This window comes from Numida meleagris, chromosome 3, assembly GCF_002078875.1.
Source record: "Numida meleagris isolate 19003 breed g44 Domestic line chromosome 3, NumMel1.0, whole genome shotgun sequence".
Lineage (NCBI taxonomy): Eukaryota > Metazoa > Chordata > Aves > Galliformes > Numididae > Numida > Numida meleagris.
The window spans coordinates 67,188,597-67,208,416 of NC_034411.1; the positions used below are offsets into that span (position 1 = coordinate 67,188,597).

The 19,820-nt window shown below is 45.9% G+C and overlaps 1 protein-coding gene across 1 annotated transcript in view; it reads right to left on the reverse strand.

Moving 5' to 3' along the window:
- The window catches only part of FOXO3 (forkhead box O3), an 86,865-nt gene that overhangs the window by 9,792 nt on the left and 57,253 nt on the right, over positions 1–19,820 (reverse strand). The window contains exon 3 of the mRNA XM_021389922.1: positions 7,118–8,549. Coding sequence (XP_021245597.1) covers positions 7,152–8,549 — 1,398 coding nt within the window. The 3' untranslated portion in view covers positions 7,118–7,151. The remainder of the gene's footprint in view (positions 1–7,117; positions 8,550–19,820) is intronic.

Below are 19,820 nucleotides of genomic sequence, written 5' to 3' on the forward strand. Positions count from 1 at the left end.
TGCCAAATGCCAAAGCCTGTCTTTTTGCATTTCGTACAGAGTAAGCCTCTGTGAAGATTTAAACCAGACTGCATAGCATAAAATGACTTTAGCTCTATATAACTCACCACTTAAGTCATCTAAATCTACATTTACCTTGCCACGCACTTTATAATTGGTCTGTTTGACAATGAGGCAAACCAAAAGAAAGAGAAGAAATTTTGCTCTTTTCTTATTCTTCCTATTTTTCTGTAGAACACAGATCAAATGTAATCAAATCATTACTACATTATCACCTTTTATGCATGTGAACAGGTTAAAAAAGAGCTGCACTTTCACATCCATTGATGAAGCTTTTGAAAAGCTACTCACAGAAACACAGAAAAATCTGGGCTGTGACGGGAACTTCTGAACATCATCTGGACCAATTTTCTGTTGAACCTTAGTTTACTCAGGACCCTGTCAAGGCAAGTCTGGGATATTTCCAGTAAGGAAGCCCACCACTCCTCTGAGCAGTTCACTTCACCCTAGAAGGTGGGCCAGGCCCCTTCTACCCATTTTACAGATGGGTACAAAAAGGGACATCCAGAGGGAAACTGGCCCATCCATACTCACATACTTGAAAAGAAAGCAGACCGGGGTTTTCCTTATGTACTGGGACCTGATACTAAACAACCTAATTCACGGGAAATTCTGCACTTGCTTGCAAGAGGAGCAGGCTCGTACAGACGACACTACATATGTCACTGTGTTGTTGCCCATACAAAAAGACCATATGCTGCGACACTTGTTTTTACACCTCCAGATATGTCACCGTGCAGCGATGCTGGCTTTCCAGCACAAGCGCTGCTGATATCCAATTGCCTTTGAGAACCATTGCATCTGGCTGGATTTAAACCCCTGCCCTGCCCAATGGAGAAGAGGTTAGATACAAGGCATTGTCTCCTAACATGTCCCCAGGCTTTCTACTAACATTTTATGGTGAATTTTACCCTATCTTTCCTTCATGGTCTGAGGAGGTCCCCTGAAGGACTTCCTCATGCCCCTCAATGTTATGGATAGCACTACAACTGATTGGGGGACAATGCTGTGTTCAACACAGCACATTTAGGCAAGATGCTGTCGGACTAGTGAAAGTTAAATATTTGGAGGAAGAAGGCCAAAAATGCTTGCTAAATCCACATTGTCTGAATAACAATGATTTCTATGGGCACTCGGGAGCACTGGTAAGGATACTTCTTCTATTCACAGAAAAAGATGGGTAACTGCTGTACACAGGAATGTACAACACAAAAATGGAGGAGGATTTTTCTCATGCTTTTGAATCTGGAGAATAAATGCCGCTCTCTGAACTGCAGAGTAAAGGATACCTACCTGACAGGAAACATACTGAATTACAGGTTTACACTGCTGTGGGATCCTGCTATGTATTCTTTTTCTGAGTGTGCTTATAGTGTTTATTTTTCTCTGCCAAGTACAGGCCAATAATGCTCATATGGATCACTCATAAGGATTTTCCCCAAGTTGATGTAAGAAAGGACCTCCTCTATCATGACTTAGTGTCAGAATAAGGCAAGAGAGGGAAGGCATTTCCTCAAAACCCTATCTCTAGGTTTGTACAAAATAGTTACCCACGGAAGCTGGAAGAAGCTGTTTGCAAGAGGAATCAGTGCAGGGAAAAACAAGAGGCAACATCCCAAACAGGCTGAAAAAGTGCACGACCACATGCCATTCTCCACAGCACCCTCGAGGAAACTGTCCTTTTTCTCCCACAGCAATCACAGACGACCATGGCTATAGCAGCCTCCTTTAGTTGAGCCACATCTCTGTCCTCTTACTGCTCAACAGATGTCTGCTCTGCCAGGCTCCAGCAACGGCTGCCCCATGTGGTAATCTGAGCGGAAAAGCTGATTAAACGGCCCCACAAACCAGACTAAGGCAGAGTGGTCCCACCACCCAACTGCTGGTACCTGATTTAACAGGGCCAGTGTCCCCATGTGCCTCACAGAGGCTTGACTGGGGTAACTGTGTTGTGACCGTTCTGCTGGAGACTTGCTTCTCACCACCAGCACAGAGTCCCAGAAAGGCTGTGAGCACCCATCCTCCCTCTGTGGGCCAGGAAAAAAAGGCTGGCTATTTACTCACAGTACCACGCAGCTATGTGCTTTCCTGCTGCCTACATCGTACCTGCACTCTCCGCCTGTCAGGAACATAAGACTCAAGGCTCTCCAGCTGTCAGTTCATCACTGCGGCTGAGCACTGTACTGCTATGAAAAAAAGATCCTGACCTTTCCTCAGCTGCATGACGCTATGCTTCTAAAAAGAACCTCTTAGTATACACTTCTTCAAGAAAATATGCTTTTTTGGGGGCTGTTTAAAAGCCTGGCTCAAAAGATGGAAGGGAAAAAACAAACCACCTGTAAGCATCCCAGCTATCAGGCAACAGCACGATGTGGGACCAACGCTGATCCGGAGCTCTGAACAATCACAACAGCTCATTCACATGAAAAAGACCATTTGCAAAGACTCGTTCTGTAATAAAACCTGACTGCTGCTGATGCAGGGAGGAAAGCACTGGGGAGACCAGTCGATGTGGGCTGTTCTAAAAATATCGGTTTGTGCTGTCATCTGGTGAGAGTATGTCATCCTGTAATCTTGGCATCTGCAGGGACAGCAAGTTTCTGCCTAATTATTGCTGCTGAATCACATGACAAAGCATGAGGCACTGAAATATATATATATCTGTCACAAAAACAGAAGAACACCCAAACCACAGGACTAGACCAATATCTTGGCTTCAGCCATCCTCCACTCACAACAAAAGTCTGTGGACAGAATTCTGTTCTTTTATAGACCTTCTCCCTCAGTTAATAAAACCCTAAGCCAAGAGCTTAGCAAAGCACTTCCAGAAGGTGCAAGGCACTCACAGCATCCACACATCGGCTCCAGTTTCCTTCACTCCTGCTGAGCGAAGGCTCGGTAGGCATCCTCTTGACTCACCTGGCCAGGCCTGGGGACCTGCTACATGGAGCTGCCACAGGTGACACAGAGCTTCTGAAGCCAAGCAGGGAGCCGTGGGGACTGAAGCCCAGCTGTGCATGAGACGGCAGCAGTAGAGGCAGCTTTCTGTGCAAGGGAAAGCTGCAGCACCCCTGTAAGTGTGCTACCGGCCCTCAGGGAGCAAGGAGCCTGCTCGGGGCAGGCTCTCCTTGGAGTTAATGGGACCCCTGTTCCAGCGCAACACAGAGCTTTCCATGCAGATATTTTTGTTCCAAGGCTGAGGTTGGCATGAGTGATGTTCGGCGAGTCACAAAACCACCTTTCAAAACCTGGGCTGGCTGAAACAACACTGAAACGCTAAAAGCGCATCACTGCCTTAACCACTAACCTGTTAGAAACAGAGCAGAAGAATTTGCTCCTCTTGAATTTCCTTCCTTGAAGGTTAAAGTCCCACCTTGGCTCCACACAGCAAACCTGCCAGCCCTGCCCAAGACCTCATTTTTTGAAGCTAAGAGCGGAGGAAGCAGGGCCGCGGCCTTGAGGCCGTGGGGGCACTCAGGCAGCAGGCTCGCTGGCTCCAGACTCCACAGGTCAGCTCTAACAGGTAGAAATGGTTTCGGAAAAGAATTAAAACCATCTTCCTCATGGTATGTTGTCTAGTCAGGGTGCTCAGATTCCAAGGGGACAGACTGCATCCAAACAGAGATCTCTCTTCACTATTCCACCTTTTAAGATGGACTTTTAGTCAGCACTGTCACCCTCAGACCTACAGATTTATCTTTGGTATGAACTTCAACCAGAAACAGGCTGAATGGAAATTAATAAAACAGCAAGCAGTCCAAACAGATACAGACCAGTGAAATACAGTCAGGCACTTTATTATGTTTCTTGGGAGTTTGCTTTATCAGTGATGTTAACCACCAAATTCTGTGAACAAACTCGGGACATTGCTATTAGTGGCCAGCGTGCTGTACTGCCACAGTAAGACGACCTGGGACTTCAGGGATGTTCGGGTTGAATGAGTGCCTCTAACTGCTCTGTGCTGTATTTTACTTCTATTTCCAAACAAGTCAGCATGGCTTCAGCACAACTCTGCTGCAGTGCCCAGAGGGATCCAGCTAAATGGCACATTAAAACCTCTCCCAGAAGATGCAGCTCGGTGAGTTTTGCAGGCAGCAAAACCAGCTCAAGAAGTTCCTGCCCTACTTGCATGGAGCTGCCCTGCACCCCCTTCCAAGCGCTGGCAGCACTGCCGGCTGTGCGGCTCTCTTGTAAGATGGATCACTGAAGCAACGGAGGTAAATACAGCTTCTCTGGGGAGTTGTGATGCCACAAGAGATGCTGCTAAAGCAGTCACTGATCACCAGCTCATGACATGCCAGGCAGCTGTGGAATTCCCCCATTGCCCTCTGCATCAGTTTGCTTGGTGTTGGTCTTAGCAAACACCAAGTCCCTTCAGCTCCACTGGCTGAGAGGGACATGGAGCTAAATGCCATGTGGTGGGAACACTAGCAGAACGGGATGTAAAAATACAAGGTATCCTGGACAGAGGTTAGGGAATAGTTGCTAGATGATCTCCAGCGGTCCCTTCCAAACCCCAATGATTCTGTGATTCACGTATTGACAAGCGAGCTGAAAAAATAGCCTGATGATTATCTGAGTGGGTGGAGGGCAGATACAGTGCTCTTGGGAAGTAAGTGCAGGTAGGGGAACAAAGGCCTCAACTAGCTTAACAGGTGGAAATTATGGCTGCGTGAATAAAGTACAAAAAAAAAAGTATACTGATTTCTCCTTTCTTTCTTCCAGGAGGAAAAACCAAGCAACGAAATTCAGTTATGAGCACCAATTAGAGCCTACTGAAAGGCTGGGGACGGTGAGCCTCGTGGGTGCGGAGCCAGCGCAGTGGGAGCTGGTGAATGTGCAAAGGCTTATGTGCAGCCGATGGCTGCAGACACCTAACTCATCATGGTGGCATCGTCTGCACAGGGCTTTCCCTTCCCCAGTGAACAGAATGCAGTTGATTTTCTTCCAAAGAGAGAGAAACAGGCTTCCACAGATGACTGGACAGTAATTCACAGAGGAGAACCATCTCCTTAACAACTCCATCCTCCAAAACGAGGCTCCTCACACACAGATGTATGGGTTCCTCTCCTCTAAGGCACACCGTGAGAAGGTCTGGGGTGGCCGTGCTCTCCCTGCATGGTACAGCATAGAGCTGAGAGGCAGTGGGGGGCAGCTGAGAGGCAGTGGGGGGCTGCTGAGAGGAGGTGGCTGGTACTGCACCTCCCTGCTGCTTCTGGGTCTCCTCACCACCTTCTACCTACACATAGCACATGACCGTACTAAATCTGGAGGTTGCCTTATTGTGTGTCATACAAAGCTGTCAATAACATTTCTTTTTTAAGCATATTGTACTGTTGGATGCTTCAGCTCAGACCAAAATGGGTTTCTAAATTCCAACAGCTCGTGCACTTGGAGGAGGAGACAACAAAGGTGACCGGACGCGAGGATCTGCTTCATGGTTAAGGAATCACTTTTCTTTTTTTTCCCTTTTCTTTCTTAAATGATCAAGCACTGGAACTGAAAAAAAGAGCAGTCCAGCACTCAGCTGGCACCCTAGCCTTGCCACACTGCATAGTCAGTGGAATGCAGCATCCTCTACAGCCCATCGCTGCAGCCCATCTCCCAACCTCACCCTGCAGTGCTCTCCTTTTTAGAGAGATGTGAAAGAATCAGAAGAAATCATTTGCCTGGAAGAGAAAGTACTGCACAAACCACTGGCTCCACTGGAGCGAGGAAACTTTACAGAATGGCTACACCAAGGAGTCCCGAGCAGTTTTGTCCTCCCTTACAGCCAGCAAATCAGCACACATTTTGGGGGTACTCTAGACACACTGGGAGATGTTCAGGAGGCTCACCACTGCTGTTCACATACTGCAAAGCTTCCCCCTGAATGTTTAACCGTGAAACAAAGGATGAAAATTCAATTAAAGATTAAAGGGTCACTCACTAGCAAAGTCAAAAGACATGGATTCCTTCTTTCCATCCCTCTCCCAGAAAATAAGAAAGTTGGAAGTAAGCTGCAAACTGAATGAATGCCTGAATGAATGATACTCTGCACACTGTTCTGAAGTCCGCAGAATACTTTCAATAATTTATAGCTAACCTTTTATCCCACTATATTTTGAAATCTACTCCCTTATACTAATAAATAAACAAAGGAGAAAGGGCACTTTGTATGGAACCTACTCAGTCGGTGAATGTCTAAGTCTAAGCAGGCAGAGACGTATGGGTGGGAGCCTGCAGAATCACAAAGGATTGACAGAAACAATGTTACAGGCGCAGATACCCCACTTGCTGAAAAAAACCACAGCAATCTGGAGAAAAAAAATGTGAGGAAGCCAACATTTGAAAAGCACCTATGTCAGAACCCAAACCTAAAAACAACCATTTTTGCATAGTTCCAGAACTTAAAACAGGATGTTCCTGCGACCAGGATCCTACTTTTGTTATTTCAGCACATAATGCCTTGATTTGCTACTTTTTTTTTTACCAAGAATTATGTTAAAAAAATAAAAACAAGCAATTGCACTGGTGTTACTGTACCACAGCAGCAAACTATTTCAGTCCAGCTCTGTGACATACACTTAATCCTTGGCGCAAGGACTGATCTTGCAAACTCTTCCTTCTCCCCAGCAGTAATATTTCTCCACTGACCGCAAAGCCCCTGCCTCATCCCTATGTAACACAGCTTGGCTACGTGTGCCACTGGCTGCAGAGAGGAATCTGTCTGCTGCAACTTCAAAGAAGACAAACTGGAGCTTTCTGATTCCTAAAACCCACAAATATTCCACCTTTGTTTTCCTGATTTGTCATTAACATTTCTTATGCCTAAATTAAGAAGGACACAGCATCAGATGCGTGCTGACCGTGCTGCAGCTGAACAGCTTTTACAGCTTAGCCTCACTTCCTTCCACACCTCCCAGTTTTTCTTGGTTGCGCCTGTTGCATACCAAAACACAGCAAGCCACTGCAAGCCAAATTAGTATTATTAGTGTGCACTAACAATTAAGTGGTTGGTGCAAACTCCAATAAAACTAAAGAACCAAGCATTTTACCGCATCTACAGGGCACTGACCTGTTTGCCCATTTTCCCTGTCCTCAAAGATCCTTCAGCCTGGTACCCAACTCTGTGATGAAGCCTGTTTAGCACCAGTGAAGTTCCCCACATTCAGACTGACAACGTTCTGTGCTGAGATGAGGGAATCAAAGTTAAAATCCAGCCCATCTGCATCCATGAGTTCACTGCGGATGATGGACTCCATGTCACACTCCAAGCTCCCATTGAAAATATCCAGGTCTAAGTCACTTGGAAATTTCTCGTGTCCCATGACCGGAAGGTTCATGCTAGAGGAATACAAAGAGGAGCCTGAGAGAGGGTCAGAAAGTGTTTGCATAGACTGACTGACAGGTGACTGCTGATGTTTGGATCCCAAGCTGTTGGAGTCATTCAAGCCTATGTTATTGATGGAATTGGACAAGGCACGGCTGCCGCTAAGAGGAGAGTTGTGAGACTGGTGCTGGTGATGGGGCAGGTTCTGATTGACCAGACCGCCCTGACTGGACTGCGCAGCAAACGACATCATGGGATCACTGCGGAGCATTATATTCCTGCGGGAGTTCTGGGCGGACACAGCTGTGCTGGCCTGGGACATGAGCGGGTCAGACTGTGTCATCATGACATCGCTGTGACTAAGTGCATCCGAGGCGAGCAGATCCTGCAACGTCTGGTTGTTGTAATGAGAAATGGAAGAGAAGGTAGCCTGCTTGTTCTCCTGAATGGTCTGCATGGGCGACTGGCGGAGGGAATTCAGGGACGACGGCCCAAACACGGCATTGTTGAAACTACTTGATGGGGAACCCAGCCCTGAACCTTTGGAACCATACGGAAAACTGGCGCTTCTCTGCATTATCCCTCCCGTGGGTGACTGCTGGGAGGAAGGGAGTGTTATATTGTCCAAGAGGTCATCCATGAGGTTATCTGTCAGTCCATCGTTCAAATTCATTGTCCCAGCCATATCAGTCAACCTAGGCAACTCCACAGTGCATGGTTTGTTTACAGAGGGGGACAAGCTCGAAGGACTACTGTACAGCATGGGAGAAAGTGGAGCGTCATCGTCTTGAACATCATCCAGCTCGGTGCTCGCCAAAATCGGTGACAAGCGCCCACTTATTGTACTGGCGTTCGAATTTGTCCGGGAGCGAAAATCTGTCCAGGCATCCAGCTCATCGCTGCTGCGGGAAGTCGGGCTCCCTGGCCACTTGGAGAGCTGCGAAGGGCTGTCCTCACTCGCCTCCTGGGCAGTCTGCAGGGCTGCCTTTTTCTTCGCCGCCCGCCCTCTGCTCTTTGTGTACTTGTTGCTGTTGTCCATGGACACGGCACGTCTCCGCGGCGCCTTGCCGACTTTTCCACCGTCCGGATTGATCATCCACCAGGAGCTCTTCCCAGTGCCTTCATTCTGCACCCTGATGAATCTGCTGTGGAGCGACAAGTTGTGCCGGATTGAATTCTGCAGGAAAGGAAGAAAACAACATGTCAAGATCAGCACTCCTTTTGCTACCCCAAATCTCAGTCGCAACACCAACATCACATGAAAATGACACGAATCAAAATGCTGGGCCCTCCTGGACATCACCGTGGTTTCTTGGGTGATGGAAATGGGAGAGCTGGAGCGTGAGAGCACCTTGCCAGCATGCTTCTATACAGCAAGTGCCATGTCTGCACTAGCTGGCATTCCTGGTACCTACCCTTATGCCCCAGAAGCTGCATCCTAAGGAACAGAGCTAGTGAGGAGCTAGACTAGACAGCTGGGAACATCAGAACAAGGGAACAGAATGTCCAGCTCCTCTTTGCCAAGAACCCCCCTCTCCTGGGATACGGATGAAACCAGAGGCCACTGCTCATGCCCTTAAATCACTCAACAGTACCTGACTTGAGGGAGCTGCACTTCTCCCCTTTCAACTCAGGACAAACCTCTACATTATCAGCAATCTTGCCATCAGCTCTGTGAAACAAAACCTACAAAGTCACTGCCAAAGTCTGACGGGAGAGGCAGTCGCACTCATTGCAGCCTCGGCAAATGTCTTTTTAATTCTTCATCAGCATGTATGTTTGTGTATTTATCCTAATTCCTGAGCAAACTGCGTGTGCTGCTGCTCCTCTCCCACGGGCACATTGTGCATAAGCTGTGCTTTCTCTCTCAATGAGACACACCAGAATTACGCCTGTACCACGGCAGCCGGCCCGCGGTCCCCCCACTATGGTATTCTCACAGTCCTCAAAATGTGATGTGACACGGCACACAGTGATACTCTTGTCCCTGTAAGCCGCTGTATGAGGCTGCACACAGTTGTATGCCCCACGCTGCACAAGGGGAGGCGCATTCACAGCCTTGCTCAAGTCAGCAACATCCACACTCTGAAAGCCACCCCAGCTCAAACCAGTGATAATCACTCTAAAACAAGTGGCAGAGAAAACCAGACCACAGTAGCCCTAATGAAACTACACCAGATTTATACCAGAATAACTGAAATGAAAATCCCACTCAACCCATCCTACTTCTCTTAGGCTTAAAATACAGCTCAAAAAAGGACACACAAGTAGTACTGGCTACTGAGAACGCTTCCAGAGGGTTGGATGTTTTTTCCCATGTGCAAGGCAAAGATTTCTGGAGTGATGCCATATCCTTTTGACATAAGTGTTATGCTATTCCTGCATGTTAAAGATGATCAAGTTTAAAAAGTTGCGTGTTTTTTTTTTTTTTTTTTTGTGGCAGAAAACTATTTGGTTGTTATGTCTTTGGAAGTAGGATTTTCTTACTTGAAAATTAGCACATCTTGTTGTTTTTTTTTTTTTTTTTTTGGCAAATACCAACTATAGAGGATAAAATTACATTTGTTCTACCAGCATGCTTTAAAAGCACAAAGTCAACGGGACCACAGCACTGCCAATCCATCTGGCGTAAGCATCCTTCATTTACAAAGCACTGAAGAAATTCCAGGTTTAAATGGACAAAGAATGTGTCAATCAACAAATCGTTCGCAAGCATCTCAAAGCTTGTAGCGCTGGGATAAATGGATGTTTGACATAAGTGAACTGGAGACACACTGGATGTATAAAGAAAAACAGCCCAGCTTTTTTTTAAACAATTCTTCTCGGTATAAGATGCCTTTTTCCCACTAAGTGTTGTGGTTTTTGTCAGATTGTGAAATGGAAAACACGCCTGAAATTCTTCTCACACGCAGACAGCAGACGCATTTGTGATTATCACTTAATGAAAAGAGAAATCATATTGACTACAGTTCAAAATAGCAACTGCTTTGTTTTAAACAATTTGCACAGAACAGCAGACTAGGCTTTGCAGACATACTCGAGACAAGTTTGGGTTAGTGTTTCAGCTGTAAACTTGTCTACTTCCAAGAGACTATAATGCCATTATAGTATGTTGGATTGAGGTGCAGCATCATAGTTCTTCTGTCTAAGGAGAGAAAGAGCCTTTTATTGTTTAGCTGTTGACATTTTAAATGATACTTTGAACCTGGTAGAAGTCTGCTTCTAATTTCTAATAACCAGGCACCACCGCTATCTTTCTCAGGTTCTTCCCAAGTGCCTGGAGACTGCTGATTTTGTTTTCTTTCGTGTTTTTAAATCTTTCCTGATATTCCAGTTTGTACTGCATCAAAGCAGGCAGCTTTTACATTCATCCTCTGTGGCAACTGTATGTGAAAATGTGTGCGTGGGGATCTCTCCCAGTGGCAGGATTACGACAACCAGAGCTAGAACACCACACCAAACGCTGTAATGCATACAACCTAAAAATGCCGGATATCAGAATAAATAGCACAGTGATAGATACCTACAAATGAAAATATAGATATATATCTCAGAAAACAGAACAGAAACACCCGAGGTGGCATATGCAGCGTGCCACATAGCTTCAAATATAAAAACACTCAGCCAAGCACCATCAGCTAACAGTTTGCAACCTTTGGTCTTCTCATGGATTTCTGCTGTACTATTATAACATCTGATCTAAAACCAGGCAAAAATCCTAAATGTCCAGTTGGTAAACCTGTGAAATTGAAGAGCATTTCAGGATGAGGGCTCTTGTATATGTGCATACATATGCACGTGAGTAATTTTCTTATTATAATATCTTTTTGCTCACTGTCGGTACTACAAAAATAATAGAAGAGTGTAATAATACTTTTGCACTGAAAATTGGTGGTTATGAAAAATCCAAGCAGTTTGTTTTCCTTTACATTATGCAATATGCCATTTATGCTCCAGCTTCTGTTTTTCTTTACTTTTCTCCTGTAGGAAGACTGTTTTCTTAAGCATAATTATGGGCCAATTTATTTCTGTGTACCTCATCTCCACCCTCTGTTCAAACACTGCCTTAAAACCCACTTCTTTCATACAGCCTCCCATGCTAACCTCTTCAGCAACAGTATCTCAGTTTTTGGTTTCTCCATGTGTTGGGTGCCCTGCCAAATCAAATTATGGCTGGATCCTGTTATCCATCCACATGTGAACTTTGCTATAGAAATCACCGAGACTCAGAACTCAAATGAGTGAAGGCTGTTGTGCTGGGCTACCGGGCTGCAATCTGGAAGGAAATAATTGGGCTTTCTACCCATTTCTGAACCATCAGAGAATGTTCATGACTGCTTAAAATATAGGATAATCCTGTGGGACAACTTTTTCTCATAGGGATGTGCATTAGGAACATGATCTTGTGACACACCACAGAGGAAGTGGGGAAGCAAAGAAAGTACAGTTTGTGATTTGGACCCGCTGCTGCACAAATTAATGGGGATTTGTCTCCGGCTTACTTGGAAGAAAGATTAGGGCACAGTGACTGAAACAAAACAAATTTTTCCTGGCCAAAATGCAACAAGAAACTCTTAAAAGATCTACAGAGGAACACTCATGAATCTGTCCTGGAGACCATATGTACATGGGACAGATGCTAGCCAGGCCACGGACACCTTGGAAAGAGCTCTGATACCACTGATGGCTACAACATGAGGACCATGCAAGGGCACAGCAGAAAAGAAATATGACGAGCTCCTCCCTTTATTAGCTTTACTATTTATACCCAACTTGAAGTAAGCTGCACGCCCTACCAAGACTGCGATTCTTGCAGATAAGATCAAGAGCATACCATACGGTGCCCAGCTGGGTCCCAGCCTCTCTTGACGGGGTCCTGCAAAAAGGAGTTATTGTTCCTGAAGACGAGGAAGACCCAGCACAGAGGAACACATGAGATGGGGCATTTCTCATTTAAAAAAAACATACATCTGTGCAGAGTACTACATGCCACTGACAGATGTCAGGTGGTGTGCAAGGCTGAGAGGAGACGGACAGGCAGGAGTGTCCCTGCTGGGGAGGAAGGAAGCTGAACATGGAGGGAGCAGAGCACAGTAGTGCTCCACAGAGTGTGGAGTGGAGTGCATCCAGGCACAGCAGAAGGGGAAGGTGTCACGGGAAGGCATTACAAGGCTGAGCGACGGTGCCACCAGGGTGGGCAGTGGAGGAAGGGACAGCAGTGAGGCCTGCATGTGGGCAGGATGGCCGGGCTCTGCCTCAGCCTCCCTGCCATGGGTGCTGAGACATCATGGGATGAGGCTTCCCCCAGACAGCTTCTGGGGTGAGGAAACCAAGCCACCGAGCCCTGAGCTGAGGGCATTATGAGAAGGGGTGCTGGTGTGCCCACCACCTCTCCATTGCCTCCTTCACTGAGCACTTTTCCCCACCGCACACCTCATGGTGTTCCTTGAGCTGCATGCTGATGTGAAATGGCAGGCCAGGAGGTGACCAGCCACCACACTGGGTCTCACTAGCAACACATGGCAGCTGAGGAGCCAGAGCAGTAATGTGTGGGGTGATGCTACTTCTCCCAAATCCAGGGCCACATGGGGCATCAGTGCTGACCAAGGTCACAGTTGCTCCACTGCTCTCAATTTTGTGAATACTCCTTGAGGGTATCAGCAATGTTTTTGTTCATGAAAATAAATGAAATCAGCTACCATGTCCTAATTACACATCTCTCTTGGTATTTTGGTACAAGTGCAAACATATAAGCTCCCTAAGAGGACATTCAAACATTTCCAAGGCGCCAAATACCCAATTTGGTGCAAACTTATAAATGAGTCTCTTGGAAAAGCTTAGGCCATGCGTTATTTCAGCACGCAACTGTGGCCAGGCCAAAACAGCAAATGCTCAAGCCTTCAAAACAGAGAAAATCCCCCCTGCTCCTCCTGCCCGCGTCTGCTTCAGCCTCTTCCAAACTGTGTTTACCTTGTGGAGCCCGGCCATTAACTCAGACACCAGCTGCAAGTGCTTCCACTGCAACACAGAGTCTTTTTTGTCTGGGAGCAACATGTGGTATCAATTTATCATTCTCAACAACGCCACAAGGAATCCACTCACTTTAAAAAGAGAGTTGTGTAACTTAACTCTTAAAAGCCCCTGCTTTAAGAAAAAAAAAAAAGGCTGAAGATTAGCAAGATGAGGTGCAGCTGGTGGCTGCTGGGTCCAAGTTACACACTGCTCTGTTTTCATTTTGGTGTTCTGCAGTGAGTGGTTAATTTGTTATTTCAGATACAGGCTCCTAAACTGAAAGATCACTTCTACAAATCAAGAGCAGTGGTTTATTTTAACAATTGGGATACTGCAAAATGATGAGAGAAAAACAAACACTATCTGTGGACCCGTAACTGCTGCTAATGCTCACTTGGGAGAACTATACTTCATTTTACACTTTATAAACATATTTAACGCTCTAACTTCACCATATGAAGTTGTCTGGTGGCCATGCAGTAGGGCAAGGCTCAAATCTGATGCCGCTGGGGAGAAGCCATGGAAATTACAACTCCAGCTTACCACAGGCTTTCCAATGGTCCTGCTTGCTCCTTTGGTTTCCAACCCTTAGCACCATCATCAAAATTGTGGAGCACAAATCCGTTTTGGGGATGAATCCCCCTCAGGAGGACCTTCACCAAAAATTAGTTCTTTTTTTTTAAGAAAAGCAAAATGAACCAAACTACATTCTTTGTATTCAGCGGTCTCTAAAATAGGAGGTTGTGAACAATCAACACCTTTTACCCAACCATCCAGAGCAGCGCTTGCGCCTTCCCATGAAGTAACTCAACATTTGCTTCAGCTACCATTTTTCACATTTTGCTTGCTTTGAAATCCTCCATTAGATTCATTTGCAAGTAAAGAAGAAAACAGATGCAGTGACTTCAAAATGATGAATAGTTAAAACTGCCTGTTGTATGCATTTATATAGAAATTTTTGGCAAAAGGAATTTGTGAGTCTGGACAAGGAGACTCTCAGGCAGTACTCATCTGTTGGTTCCACATAGTCCTTTGCTACATTGCCCTGTAAGGCTCAGTGCTCTCTTCTCAAGGCGCTTAAACATCCCCAGCCCAAAGTCTCTGAACTTCTCACCTTTCCTGAACGTTTTTGTAAATCAGAAAAAAAATATGTAACATAATAAAGTAGTGAAAGTGCTCTGGAAATGCAGAGAAATTGAGAATTAAAACATAAGGAAAGTCTGTCCACAGTATCTATCCAGCCATGTTGTACCAATGTACAACTTTTAATTGCCTGGTTCTCCATATAAAGCCAAATATGAAACAAACCAAATGTGTACCTTGGTTTGTTGTATTTTCCCAGAAGTATGAAAGTTGTAGGGGAAAAACAGCATTAAGCAAATTACGCCCAGAAAGTGACATCACTTCTGATGCCCAAACATTGTCGATGCTCATTATCTGGTATCACCTATTAGTTTTCAGGGCAATCTGCACACACTGCAGATGTTGGGCAGAAGCAAAATTGCACAGGGGAGAGCACTGAGAGAAAGTGGGGATGACACAAACTCAGCCCTGATACTGCACAGCATCAGATGTTGGCAGGGACCTCTGGTCCATCCAGCCCAACCCCGGCTCCAGCAGGGACACCCAGAGCAGGGTGCCCAGCCCCACGTCCAGGCGGCTTCTGAAGATCTCCATGGAGGAGTCTCAACAACCTCTCTGGGCACTTCCAGGGAGCTGGGTCACCAAGCGTATCCTCCTGCTGGAGAAGGGGAAAAAAACTAAAACTCACAGGTTTAGGACCCCTAAAAAATCAGCTTGATATCTAAGGGTGGCTTTGTGGAATTCCCTTTCTCATTCTCTCTTTAAAGAAGCATTTCTGATCTCAATAGCAGGGGAACTACTAGAAGAGACCCTTGCTGTAATGAGTCCTCTGCACCCACTCCTACCTCCTAGAAGAGCAGGAAGCAGTGAAGAACATCAGAGCTTCTTGGGAGAGCACTAAGCCCAGTGAAGAGTTTTACTCTGAAAGGTGCTGTGCTCAGATAGGCAAGCATGACACACATCTCCCCCTTATCCAAACTAAGGATTCTGCACTGTGCTAAACTACAACAGAAGAACTCAATTAGAGGAGGGAAAACAAGCCCTCAGGATACATGCCTTATGCCTGGGGCTGTTCCCTTGCACGAGGGCAGGCAGCATACCCCCAGAGAAAGTGGGAGCTCTCCCTTCTAAAGGAAAAGGCATCTCGACACATTCAGTTCTGAGGGAACTTAGTCACAGCATCATTAAATGTTTTTGCTAAAAGAAAAAAAAAAGTCTAATTAAAACAACTGCTGCTTCACTCCTTGCAAACACTAATATTGCAAATCACTATGCTGACGTAAATAAAGCTCAGCTGAAAATATCTTCTGCCTGGAAATTGTCTCAGAGCATCACACTTCCAGTTAGCAGAAAAATCTCCAGTTATTTTATAGTCAGACGTCTATTGACCACAGGAGGACTCTAATAAATAACATTTGTTTTGCTCTGAGCTGAGCACACTGGTTGCAGTTATTTTTTTCCACTGGGCATTGGGAGAAGGGAAACAGAAAGTGAGGAAAATGTTGTTAGCTGCCAAGAAAGAGCAAGGTCTGAGGATGAAAAGTGTAACCAACTTCATAAAGAGCAATGGCAATGGCCACGCAGCATGTACTTGTATATTTTTTAATGTATTTTTATATTTAGAAGCCGCCTGAGCAACCTCCTGCCCAGCTGTTTTCGCTCTGAGAGGGCTGGGGAGAACATTCCCTTCCCGCAGCCCAGCCCATGTAAGCTGATACATAAGTATTTGACGCCATATACAAAGCTGATATATAAGCATTTGTGTCTGTACAAAAAGCTGATGTTTCTCCACATTAGAATGGGATTTAGGGACCCAGAATCAGGCAGCAGCATCAGGAGTTGCTAAAGACACCTTGTTGAGAGCCTCCTTTTTTATCCTCTTCCACCTGCTTTGTACCATGTCTGCACAAAATTCGGGAGTGCAATTAATTTCAATCAAAGGACTGAACTTAATTAAGAGCAGGAATTTACTTTCAGGCATTACCTTGCAAGGTGCTGAATTTGTGAAAATCCCAAGGCGCATCAGTGCAGGCTTGACTGTGACACAAATACAGTTAGTAAAACTAAAAAACATCGCCACTTACTGTTTTTTAAGTGACTTTAAACTCAAGGAGTTGCATGCAAAAAAGCCAGGATAAACACATACAGTTGGATCTTCACAGAGCCAGACCAAAACAGTCACAATCTCTGTTCAGGAGCAGTGTCGCCAGCAGATAACATCTCGTCTCTTTTTCTTTAATGGCAAACCCCAGAATTTCAAACATTCCCTCTGTAGTGACTCTGGAAATGGCACCACCCTGCATTTGTAGAGCACCTCCAATGGGGAATCATGGTGTTTCTCCTCTGTTCCTCCGGGAGCCCCAAGAGACGTGCAAGCACACACACCCCATCAACCCAAACTCTGTCCACACAGAAACTCTCACAAAAATAGCTGCTGCTTTCATTGCACACCCAACCCAGCAGCCCTGAAGCTAGTGGCAGAGCTCTCACAAACCTCACTGGTCACTGTGTTAGACCTCAATGGAAATGGTGCAATTTCACTGCGAGGCTGGCACCCTGAAGTCTTTGGGTTTGTTTTTCTTAACTCAAAGAAGAAATTTTCCCTCTGCTTTTCATTTCTTAGATGCAAAGATCCCACCAAAAGCTTCATACAGTGTTTTGGAAGCCAGAGTGCTGAAGCTTTATTTTTGCTCACTTGCAGCATATGGCCATTACTATACATTGACTATTTAGAAACGTGTACGGGCGTTCTTTCATGCCTTTATAAATACATGTGAGTGATGCTACTGCTTGTAATAATTCACTAAAAATAGTAGCTTCCCATGGAAGATGACAAAAGCTTGTCAGTGCTGATTCACCTATTCTAAGTCTGTATTTATACAAATGTAGTGGTGCCAAAAGCTGCCTGGCCATGGGCGCCCGGGCACCCTGCTCTGGGTGTCCCTGCTTGGGCAGGGGTTGGACCAGATGGACCCAGAGACCCCTGCCAACTTCAACCCTTCTGTGAAGTTTTGAGAAGTTTTTGTGGTTATGTGCTGACTTTTTTAACACTTGCTAAGCCTGGGAAATACAACTGGACTCCCAGTAAATCCCACTGCACAGTGGCAGAGAAGGAGCTAAGTCGGGGTGTGTTGCAAAGCCTCCGAGGGCTCCTGCCTTACCTAAGTGCATCATCGCCCTGCATGCGGCCCTGCAAAGTGCCAGCTCTGAGGTTGCCTGACTCTGAAATGACAGATTGCTATGTGCATGGGCTGTGTTAATTGGAAGTGCTGAGCTGCAGCTATTTTATTGCAAATCTGGTGACAGTTATGGCTAACGTGCGACTGATAGAGGAACGGATCTGATACACCACTAACAGAGCAAGTTTGATCAGGCCTGAGTAAGCCCTTCCAAAGCTGGCACAGGCACACAGGACCTTCTCGTAAAACCAAGCCTTCCAACTACCTCCAAAGCAGCCCTGGGCATCTCTATTATGTGACTAATCTGAAACAGGACCCCTCTCCTGCGCTATTTTAAGCATGCAATTCGTTTATTATTGAACCAGAAGATATTATCAGATTAAAAACAAATAAGTGCACTTTAAAATATGATGTACTCCAGCCAGCATGGCAAGGGACAGAGGTTCCCGTTCCACAGCCCCAGGCACGGAGTGGGTTGCAGATGCTCCTGCGGGTGATCGCCCGAGGGTCTGACCCTGTCCTGTGGGGCATGAGCCCTTGTGAGCTGTGGGGACACCAGGCTCACAGAGCTGCAGTCCCCATATCTGGGGGAAGTTCCCTGCCACAGCGCGGACATGGGTGCAAATTAAGACACAGGAATAGAACGAGCAGAAAAAAAGATGTCTGCTCTTCCCAAACTCAGCACTGGGCAGCTATGGTGCTACAAGTAAACACATGACCCGAGTGCTCCTCAGAGCATAATGGAAGCTATCAAACATTAATATCTTTTGAAAGTAGCAAGTAATCAGTTTTCCTTTTGAGGCATTCTGATACAGGTTCTCATTTCATCCCAACTATAAGCTGGAGAACACACCACTCCCTCCCTGCCTTTTCCTTTTCTGAGCTGGTTTGTGGCAGGGGTTTGGGATTGGGTGGACTCTAAGGTCCCTTCCAACCCAAACCATTGTATAATTCTATAATTCTGTATTTGAAAAATCACACAGACTTGCCTTCTGCAGATACAAACTAAGCTCATGCCTAAGATTAACTGAGTGGACAAAAATATCCAACTTCTCACTAGTTTTAGACCAACAAGCAACACGGGTTCACTTCAGGACTTCCTCTCCAGCCTATTCTGTCATCTCACTTCCACAGGAGCATGGCATCACGACAGGGACACCCAGCCTCAAAACAGCCCTGCCCACAAAGTGGAGCAGCAAAACAGGGTTCCGGCTTCCACACTGCAGTGCGCTGCCTGCACTCTTCCAGATGATAGCATTTTTATTTTTTCCCTATGGAGAAAATCTTTTGAGAACCATAAAATTTAATTCACCTCACCCACCTTGGGCATGGCTCAGTGCCTGCTTTGGGCATGGCAGCATCCTGGGAGCTGTTCAGAGCCTGCCCCTGCTCACTCTCAGCTCCCCTTCCACCCCTCAGATTTATCTCAGCCTCACCTCGCTGCATTTACAAACAGCTTGAACCAAACCGCAGCTCACTCAGATGACTTGCATGTTACTGGTTTTACTGGATCTCTTTAATTTATTTTCTGTTCACTGCAGGGGCAAAATACACCTCAGGAGCTGACAAAAGGGAAGATGACACCTATTATGCTGCCAATGAATCAGCCTTTTGCTACAGCAAGCAGGACATTCCTGTTTCACACGTAACTGGCAACAGCACCATCCCATCAACCTCAGAATCGAGGTAAATGCAAAGGTATGATAGCCTCTTTTTTTTTTTTTAAATATACTTACCTATTCTGAGAAACTTCCACTGCTGCAATTGCTACAACTCCAGTCATCAGTGCTAAATATTCAGCCTAACAATAGGCAGTGTCCACAAGTTCCAGCACTTCCCCATGCTTTCTGAGCTCCCCACCCAACACTAGAGCCCTAATAGCAGAAGGGTGAGTGCAGCCTTTCACGTTCCCAATTTGAACCTGTGCCCATGAGTCATTCCTCCTGAAGTCAGTGTTGGGACTTCTGCATTCTATCATTCAAGAGGCATACTGGGTCATTCTTCAGAGGCAGCTGTGGAGCCATGAGGGCAATGGGTTTTCAGACCTCTTTTGCAAAGTTGAGGTCTTCAGGATGTACCAGGACAAGAATGCAGGACACTCTGTAGTTTGCAGTCTGGTTAAGCTCCCATAGTGGGAAGGGCTGGCACAAGAAGAAGATAATTGCATCTGAAAC